The sequence below is a fragment of the Physella acuta genome, unplaced genomic scaffold (genome assembly GCF_028476545.2).
Source record: "Physella acuta isolate Inbredline_101_S28 unplaced genomic scaffold, ASM2847654v3 ptg000825l, whole genome shotgun sequence".
In the NCBI taxonomy this organism is placed as follows: Eukaryota; Metazoa; Mollusca; class Gastropoda; family Physidae; genus Physella; species Physella acuta.
Window position 1 is genome coordinate 45,609 of NW_026732343.1, and position 10,277 is coordinate 55,885.

The 10,277-nt window shown below is 35.2% G+C and overlaps 1 protein-coding gene across 1 annotated transcript; it reads left to right on the top strand.

Moving 5' to 3' along the window:
• Positions 1-1,738: 1,738 nt before the first annotated feature.
• On the top strand, positions 1,739-5,911 carry LOC131951756 (malonyl-CoA-acyl carrier protein transacylase, mitochondrial). Its single transcript, XM_059314142.1, has 5 exons — positions 1,739-2,986; positions 3,463-3,550; positions 3,902-4,122; positions 4,674-4,826; positions 5,288-5,911. Exons 1-5 carry the CDS (start codon positions 1,859-1,861, stop codon positions 5,528-5,530), a joined length of 1,833 nt encoding a protein of 610 aa, XP_059170125.1. The 5' UTR covers positions 1,739-1,858; the 3' UTR covers positions 5,531-5,911.
• Positions 5,912-10,277: the final 4,366 nt, after the last annotated feature.

Below are 10,277 nucleotides of genomic sequence, written 5' to 3' on the forward strand. Positions count from 1 at the left end.
CAAATGATTTTGATATTAAATTTCCTGCGTGATTTATGTTAGGCGAGTTACGGTCCTTGATTACTTTTGTGTTGCTAGTTGCTGGGTTGTAAAAGTTTTAACGCTATCATTTTAATGCCAACTACTTTGTTGACGAAATATTTAGAAACGGCTGCTTTAAGAAGGCCTAATTTGGTTTAAAGAATATTTGACGAAAGCCCTATTTCAGAACAAATTCAACATAGTTTTATTTTTGTTTGTAGTCGTTTTAATAATTACGAGCCGACCCGCGGCGTATCATACGCCGCTATTTAATTGTTTTATTTTCTACTTTTCAGTAATTCATAACTTGTGAACAGTGTTTCTTCCAGACTTTTTTCTCGGGGGGGGGGGGGGGCACTTGAAATGTTCGGGGGGGGGGGGGGCGGACACTAGTAAAAGTGTATGTTTACTATATAAAATCCATCTCGTCCGGGGGAGGGGGGGGGCGGTAGACTTTCTTCAGGGGGGGGGGCTCCGCCCCCCGAAGAGATGCCTGGAAGAAACTCTGCTTGTGAATTCGACAGTACCAATGCTGCCACTAAAAATATTTGCTTTAAAACACTATCAGTATTTCGTTATGGACGATAACCCCCACAAATCCCCACCAAAGAGACAGAGGCGTAGCGACCCTTCCCGGCGCCCGGGGACAAACATTTCGATTTGCACCCCCCTCAAGATTTCGATTTGCACCCCCCTCAAACTTTCGATTTGCACCCCCCTCAAGATTTCGATGTGTGTGTGTGTGGGGGGGGGCAGAGGCGTAGCGAGGGGGGGGGGGCGGGGGGGGGGACATATGTCCCCGGGCGCCGACCTTAGGGGGGGCGCCAAATTGAAAGTTTGAGGGGGGGTGCAAATCGAAAGTTTGAGGGGGGGGGGTGCAAATGAAAAGTTCGAGAGGGGGGGGGGTGCAAATCGAAAATTTGCTCCCGAGGGGGGCGCCAAATTGAAAGTATGTCCCCGGGCGCCGGGAAGGGTCGCTACGCCTCTGGGGGGGGGGGGGGTTACAAAATTTTTTGTAACGCGTGACGATGGGGAGGTGCGTAAATTGCATCATAACATTCTAATAAGATTAGAGAGCAATAGTGAGCAATCGCACGGGTTATAATTTTATGTTCAATATTATAGTTATGTTTTGAGTGATTTTCTATAATATTGATCATATATTAGCGTGCAATGTTAATATACAAAAGCGTCTATATATATATAATACTCTTCTTGGAGACGTTAGAAAACACCAAGCTGTAAGCGCGCCTAGCAGTCCCCTCTCTTCCTCTCTAGGCATATCGCAACCACCCCCACCCCCACATGGTCTGGTGAGCTGTGGTTCACGCTAAATGTTTACAATCGTAGAGCCGGGTTTAGTGACGGCTATTAGGGGCAGATAATTTAGTTTCAAACTATTTTAAACTTAGGAGAGGTAACTAAGAGGAGGCTGCTTTCACGGGGGGGGGGGGGGGGTTGGGGGGAAAGGAGGGTTTAAGTGTTTTAAATCAGATATTTTCAGTGACAGCATTGGTACTGTCAAATTCACAAATTATGAATTACTGAAAAGTAGAAATTAAAACTAAATAGCGGCGTGTGATGCGCCGCGGGTCTGCTCATTTGAAATAATATAGATCTAGATCTAGGACCCAGTTGTCGTGAAAAGATATTCATATTTAATAATTCCTTTTTAAAAATGCGAAATGCCGGAAATACTTTCTTGGAAACGATGCGGTCGCAATTTGTGGTTTCGCTTTTAGATAAACCCTGTCCTTCTGTGTATCTCATCGTACAAAGCTGTATTAATCTTCCTAAAACTTTTTACAACACTGGGTTGAAATACAATTAAAACAACATGGTGACTATTTTTAAACATCAGAGTATATATAATTTATCTACATCTATAGTTAGGCCTGCTAAATGTTTATTAACACCATGCCGAGTTAGATGCGCACAATCGGCTTCGTCGTCGTCATGTTTTACGAACTCAAAGACGAAGAAATGTTCTAGATGTAGTTGGTTAAGTCAGTCGTCTTCAAATCATAGCTGCACTGACCTTAATTCAACAATTCCATACAGACCAAATAATACATATACAGAAGTATGTAGATCTAGCTCTTCTCATAGTTCTATATACTGCAAAGTTGTAGAACATGAAAACAAAAACTTAAACTTATGCCTAAGTCAATCAGAAATATTGAAAGGGCACAGTCACTGCAATAGTTCTTTATATTGTGGTAGCAGCAAATCCCAACATAATACTTACAGTATTTACCAAAGCCAAGTTTCTAAGAAGATGCCTATGTTTTCTCCTAGAATATTATCTCACCATGTTTATGTGAACAATGCTTTGTCAACCTGTCAAAGTGTAAATATATCTCGAGCATTTTCATCTGGGGATGGTTCAACATTTGACGGAACTTCTGATAATGACAAAAATGCACCAAATATCACTAAAAGTGAGAAATTGCCCCGTCGTGTAGTGAAGAGATTGGAAAAACAAGGCATAACTGAGGCAGAATTTTTGTCAAAGCTAAAAAGTGACACAGCTGCATCTTCTTCGCAAGGCCCAGATAAATTCACGGGAAAGAAAGAAGATCTAGAAGAACTTTTAAAGAATATGACAACAGAACCTAAATATTTTACTGAGGCTGACAGTTTTCCTTCAGATATGAAAAGATACAAAAACTGGGAAAAAATGGAAGAGGCGAAATCAGTTGTTCCTAAGATCAATCCCTCCTTAACATCAGTAGTTCTCTTCCCAGGACAAGGCAGCCAGTTTGTAGGGATGGGTAAAAAACTGTTGCCCTTTCCAGGTGTTAAAGATATGTATGATGAAGCAAGCTCTATTTTAGGCTATGACCTTTTAAATTTATGTCTGAGAGGACCTAAGTCTGAGCTGGATAAAACGATTCACTGCCAGCCAGCGGTGATAATAACTTCACTAGCAGCCATTGAAAAGTTTAGAGAGGAGCATCCTCAGGTAAGATTACATTATTATTATTTGTTGAATCATCAGCTTCTTTTGTCCCGACATAATCCCCTTGTAACATAGTAAATATGTCACATAATGAAAAAAAGTGGATTACAGCTATAAATAACTGGATCAGTTAAATATATTTACACTCAGAATTCATGCTAATTAAAATAAAAAAATAAAAAAATTTCTATTTGATCAGAAAAATAATTTAAAAGGAAATTGCATGGGAACCTATTTCTTGCTCTAACTTATGACATTGTGCATTATTAAATACAAATATATGGTAGTTTTAAAAATACCTTCAAGGTCATTCTTTTGCTTATGTAAATCACTATTTTTCAAATTGGGCATTGAATTTGATATGGCAATGACTATGATTTTCTATATATAAATGATCAGTATAATTACTCATCAAGTTATAATGTAAATGTTTTTAGCTACTGATAAATGATCACATTAACAAGCTGTTTGTTTTTCAGGCAGTGGAGAACTGCGTGGCTGCTGCAGGATTCAGTGTGGGGGAGTTTGCTGCCCTTGTTTTCTCTGGGGTTTTATCATTCCCTGATGGTATGTAGTAGATGTAGAGTAAGAAAGTTGAATTACCCTTTGAACCTGATGGTCAGTAGAACAAGGACAAGGGAAGAGGAGTTCACCTGTTTCTGTTACATTATTATATATAAAGACATAAGAATTTATTCCAAAGACTTCAGAATTAATAATAAATTAACACAATAATTTTGATGAATTACTTTACAGCTGTAAAACTTGTAACAATAATTTTCTTTTATTCCTAAAGCTGTAAAACATTTAAAAATAATTGTTGTGTTTTCTTGAATCTGTAAAAGGTTTTAACAATAACTGCATTTGCATTCCTAAAGCTGTTGAACTTGTGACAATATTTTATTTGTATTCCATCAGCTGTCAAACTTGTGAAAGTAAGAGCTGAAGCTATGCAGAAAGCATCTGAGAGGGTGGGCAGTGGAATGTTGACCGTGTTCCTTGCGCATGATTCAGACCTCAAGTTGGCCATTAAAACAGCTAAGGAGTACTGTGAGCAGAGACGAGGGATAGAGGACCCAGTGTGTATTGTAGCCAATTACCTGTTCCCTGAGTGTAAAGTCATCGCCGGTCACGAGGAAGTGAGTTATTATGTTAAGAAATTGTGGTTAGCAAATAATTAAATCAATCTAAATTTTAGGAGGTGAGATATTATGTTAACAAATTGTAGTTAGCAAATAGTTAAATCGATATAAATTTTAAAATCCTGATATGACTTAACATAGCTTCAAAAATGTAATTCTTGTTTGTTTAAACTTAATAATAGTTTACCTAATCAGATGTGTTAATATCTGGTATCTGACTCTTATTTAATATATGTCAAACAGTCTATCCTAGCGGTAGTGCGCAAGACAGTTAGCCTTAAAGCTAGACTTCTAACCAGAAAATCTAAATTTTGAATCCGGGTTCAATTCAGTAGAACATCCCAGAGTTCACCCAGCTCTAATGAGTACCTAACTCATGTTAGAGAAAGTAAAGGCGGCTGGGCATATTGTTGACCACACACGTTATCCCTTCTTATGCTGAGGTAGTAGAAACAGGTGAACTCTATTTCGCTTGCCACATGAACTGTCAGTTTAAAAAAATGGAACTTAACTATTTAATACATATTACTGTCTTGATAACATTTTAGGCCATTGAGTTCATCTCAACCAATGCAAAACAGTTCAACATTCTGAAGACCAAACGTCTGTCTGTAAGTGGGGCCTTCCACACAAAGTTGATGGACTCAGCTGTAAAGCCACTGCAGAATGCCCTCACAGGCATGAAGATAGGGAGACCTAAGGTATGATTGGTATTTCTCTCTCAATGGTGGGTGTGGTTAACTTTGGTATCTTTCAGTGGTGTGTGGCTATTTTTGGTATTTCTCAGTAGTATGTGGTTAACTTTGCTATTACTCAGTCGTGTGTGGTTAAAATGGTTATCTCTCAGTGCTGTGTGGTAAACTTTGGTATCTCAGTGGTGGGTGTGGTTAACTTTGGTAATTCACTGTTGTGTGGTTAACATTGGTATTTCAGTGGTGGGTGTGGTTAACTTTGGTAATTCACTGTTGTGTGGTTAACATTTGGGTTTCAGTGGTGTGTGGTTAACATTGTTATTTCAGTGGTGTGTGGTTAACATTGTTATTTCAGTGGTGTGTGGTTAACATTGTTATTTCAGTGGTGTGTGGTTAACATTGGTATTTCAGTGGTGTGTGGTTAACATTTGTATTTAAACTTATTCTGACATAAACTTTGTTTCCACCAGCTGACTGTATACAGCAATGTGACCAACCTCCCCTACCAGGCCAACACCAACTTCTCCCACTTGCTGGCGCAGCAACTCATCAAGCCAGTGCGCTGGGAGCAAATCATGCACGCCATTTTCTCCCGCAGCCAGGGGGTGGAGTTCCCCAGCACCTATGAGTTGGGACCAGGGAGACAGATGGGCACCCTACTTAAGCAGGTGAACATGCAGGCCTACAAGCAGTACCATAGCATTGAAGTCTGACACTGTTTTGGTTGATTCTAGGATTCCATCTGTTGTTATTAATGCAGTTTGGCTATTTATTGTAATCATTTTTAGAAGTTTTTTTTAAGGGAGTTTATACTTTCACAGTATTTAACTAGTTCATGCAATTTTATGTAGGTAATATTTAAAAAGAATTATTTTTAGTATTTAATTCAATTTAATATTTTGTGTTATTTTTAACAGAATTATCATTGTGGATTTAGCTTTGTAAGTTATAGGTGAAACAGATTTGTAAAGTAGATTGAGTGATTGTATAACAAATTATTTGTTGATCATTAATTTTAATTATTGCCAACTGTAATTTTAGTACATATATTTTTCTCTGAGATGTGAAAATCTAAATTAAACTAATTAACAATCTGAACTTGTTGAGTGTGAAAATGTTTGGTACTGGTATAATCTGGACTTGTTAAGTTTGAAAATGTTTCGTACTCGTTTAAGAATACAAGTGTGCATTGCTTGAGCTTTGAGACTTACACTGCACACTACTATTAGGTTAGTGACCTTTTCATACTGCACGGTTGACAGTAGCTAACCCCCAAAGTCTCAAGTTCAGCTCTGTGTCCTTGAGTTCGACAAGCACTGATGACTTTAGTCAACTCTGCTTCAACTGCCTGAAATTGGACTTTAACTGCTTTCCTTTCACTCGGATTGTTTTAAGAACTATTGATTTTTCCATTTTTTTATTTTACTTTAAGTCAAGCATAAGTTAACATACAGACATGCTCAAAGCAAAACTATGCCATTACTACAGAACATTTGTTGCATCACTTGTGACATTTCATTATTTAAATTGAAATCCAGTCAAATAATATAAATTTGCCACAATAATAGCTGCATGGTTTAATTGACCATTGGATGATTGTGTAAGCATTGGTGGAAATGTGAGCACAAAGCCTGGGGCCCTTATAGCCAGGTGTTGCCCATGCATCAGGCCCCCCTCTCAGCACACAGCTGATGGACCCAAGGGACAGGACGTTACCTGTACAACTTAATATCAGCAGTGTCGCAGGAGCTACGGAAAGGAAACCAGAGTTAGTGATCTTACATAAGGGGCTTCACTCCTGTTTTATTTTGGAATTATCTCTCCAGCTTGCCAAAATATACAAGGTGTAAACTACCTTTCACAACCAGCCCCACAGGGGCCGGCGTGGTCGAGTCAGTTAAGCCTCATGGTTGCTAAACTGAAAAGTCTCGAGTTTGAACCCTTAGGCAGATGAGGCAGTTTGTTCTTGGTTGGACAAAGACTATGGAAGCAAATCCAAAAAGAAAAGCAGGCTGAAATCGGAGTCAATGGAGCATAACCAGTTGACACGTATCCTTAATTGTGATGGAGGCGTGGTCGAGTTGGCAAAAGCTCAATCCCTTCCAACACTAAAAATTAAGAACGAAGAAGAAGAAGCCAGCCCCACATGCAACTTAAAACTAGACTTAAAAAAATAAACCAATGAAAAAAAATGTGGGAGAGAGACAACACAATCTCACCATAATGTATTTAAAATTTTATTGTTTACCAGAACATGTAACTGTAAAGAATGAGATGAAGAAGAGACAAAACATGATTAGTTGCAGCAACCACACAACAGGCAGGTTTCAAGAAATATACAACCCATTTTACCACCCGTGGGGGTGATTTACTCAACGCAATATGTACAAATAGAACTGATTTTTAACAATTTTTTTTTGTTGATGTTTTTTTCATTTTCCTTACTTTTAAAATAAAGAGATTGGATAATTTTTACAAAGCTCTTCATTTTAAAAGTTAAATAAATTTGAAGTTTACTCTGTATTACCAATATCAAAATAGATACCTACTTCAAGCTTTGTGTACAAAAAAAAACAACCAACAAATAGTTGGATAAATTATAGTTATCATAACAAAGATTAAAAAGCATTGGAAAATTAGGTGTTTTAGGCTATAAAAAAAAGTTGATATGTTAATGTGTTGCTAATGGTTTTTATGCACAAAATTACAGCGTAGTTTTTGGTAGGCAAATAGTCAACAAATTATTAAACAGTTTTTAATTTTGAAAATATGATATGTTGAAATTAAATAATTTTCTTAAAAAAAAAAAATAACTACAACTAAGAAAAGAAATTTTTAAAAAGTCAAAACAATATCATATGGTTAGAAATGAATGTATCACAGGTTAAGACTGGTGTTCAATTTTGAAAAGAGTATATTTGACACTAGAGAAACTAAACATCCCTAATTAATTGTCTCACTGATTTACTTAGATGGGACTTATTTAGACTTATTTTGTAATTACATTTTGTAGACGCAGAAAAATAATAAGTTACACCATACAGCTAAACTAACAGCTACTCTGAAGCAGAATCTATAAATATTAATATTAAATTTGTATTGCACTAGTTGGTTGAAAAAGAAAATATTATATTCATTTTTTTTTTTTTACAAAAGAACAAATTCCTGACATATTTAACCTGTTTTAACTATTAAAGTTTTAACACAATTTAAAAAAAAATACAATTCAATGGTCATATATAAAAAAATAATAATTTAATAACAAAACAAAATATAATATGGTTTCAACTTGCGAATGTTTGACTAACAAAAAGAATTAAGCAAATAAACTAACAATGGTAATTGTAATTTTAAAAAAAATAATTCTATTCAAACAAGGGAGATCACTTGTGTACAAGTGAGACAAGAGCTAGGAAAATTTCTTGCTCAAGAAGTGACACACATTGTTTTTCAGAATGAGCTTAACACCTTTAAACACCAACAAAAAAAAGTGCCCTAGTATATGAGTACAAACAAACCATAACTCTTTATTTCAGAGTAACATTCATTTGAAAAAAAATATAGTTTAGCAACTATACAATTTGCATGTCTGTTGACTAAAGCAGAGATTTGTATTTAAAAACTCAAAGCACGAAGTAAAGTTCCCCTTTCAGACCAAAATATCCACAGAGCAGATGAAGTAGAGTTCATAAGTTTCTTGACCTCAGCATATGAAGAGATGGTATTGTTAGCACACTGCAGACTTTACAAGACTAAACTGCCATAATTTTAACTCCATGACTGTGGTGCATTTAAGCTACACTGCTACATGTTTATAACGTTAGTCTTAAAATAAAAAGAACCAAATAATTTTAAATATGGAGTTTCATCAAGAGTTAAAAAAATGATAATTTTAAACAGTTTAAGATGTTTCTAAAACAATTAACAGTAGGTTAGGAAAAAAAACAGATGTATTACATATTCCACACTAGTCCTTAATACTTAGCTGAGTTAACCTGTTTGCTTTTTAAGGACAATTAATTTTAATTAAGACTATTTTTAACATTTAAGTAATTTGGAGTATTTTATTATTCACCAAACAGAGCAAGATGATGTGATTTGTTGGTTTAATTGTTCTTTTTCAACTAAGAGTAAGTTAGGTTACATTTTGACAAGTTGTAAAATTTTGTAAAAAATATTGTTAACTTAGAAGTTGACTTGTTACATTTGAAAATTTCATGTTTTGAAGTCCACAAAAGAAAAAAAATCATTTTTCAAGGAATTCTATTCTGAGATAAGGTACAACAAAATTACTCAAAATCTTTATCTAATTTGTTAATACAAACAAGTGGAAAACGCATAAACTTTAAGGGCATGGGTGGGTGATGAAAACCAAATTAGCCAAATGCTTATTTCTAAACTTAATGCTATATTTAGCATATAACAAAGAGTTAAGTCTAAAAAAATAAAAACGGCCAAAAATTTCCTGCCATTGCCATGGTGATCATCTTATTTTATTTATTTACCCATACAAATTAGGTAGTTCTACAACTACTGTGTCATGACACCCTAAGTAGCAATGACAAATCTCACTTTGACAAAAATCTAATGTCAACATGAAAATGTCTGACATTTGTATTAACCCGTCTAAATGACATATACCTTCTTATTCTGAACCCAGCTTGCCAATACCTAGTGACAAATGACAGAACATACATGTGTTTTGATGTAAACAAAGATGGCAGATAGCAACAACAGCCATAGAGGTCTGTGTTAAGGACACAAGCCAGTATAACGTAACCAAAGACATATGACTGAACAGAAAAATAAAATAAAAACAGTTTTATTTTTTCACGTTTTTGTATAAAACAAGTAAACAATCATGATTAGAATGGTTCTAATTAATTAATATATACATACACAATTTACAAAAAATTCTCTCAACCTCTTTCAAATTAACAGCACAGACAATAACATGTTGAAAGTTAGAAGGTGGTTAACAAATTTTAAAGGGCGTTAACCGTGCAATAGTTCAGAGATAATTTTTTTAAATAATTAAAAAAGTGGCTTAAGTTGTGCTTAAACTAGTATTTGGACAACAAACTTTTATATTAATTAATCTGTTACTTTACAAGTAGCTGTTCTTTTTATTAAAAAAAAAGTCTAAAAACAAAGGTACCCTGAACCATTTGTTGATGGGGTCCCCTTTTATTGGAAGCCTTATGATGTGGCTCTTCTATCACAGGGTAAATTTACCCATGCCTGTAAAGACATGTTATATCCAAATTAAAATCTGATAAATGTATATATGAGCATCATTTTGATACTGTCTTTTGATTCAATTAGGTTATCTTTTTTGTTAATCCCAGGACAATTTCAGCATACAAATAGAAAATCATGAGTGGAAAAAAAAATTAGTTTCTAAAATTTTAAATAATTCACTAAAAATTTTTTTTTTTAAAAGGTAAATATAAATTTTAA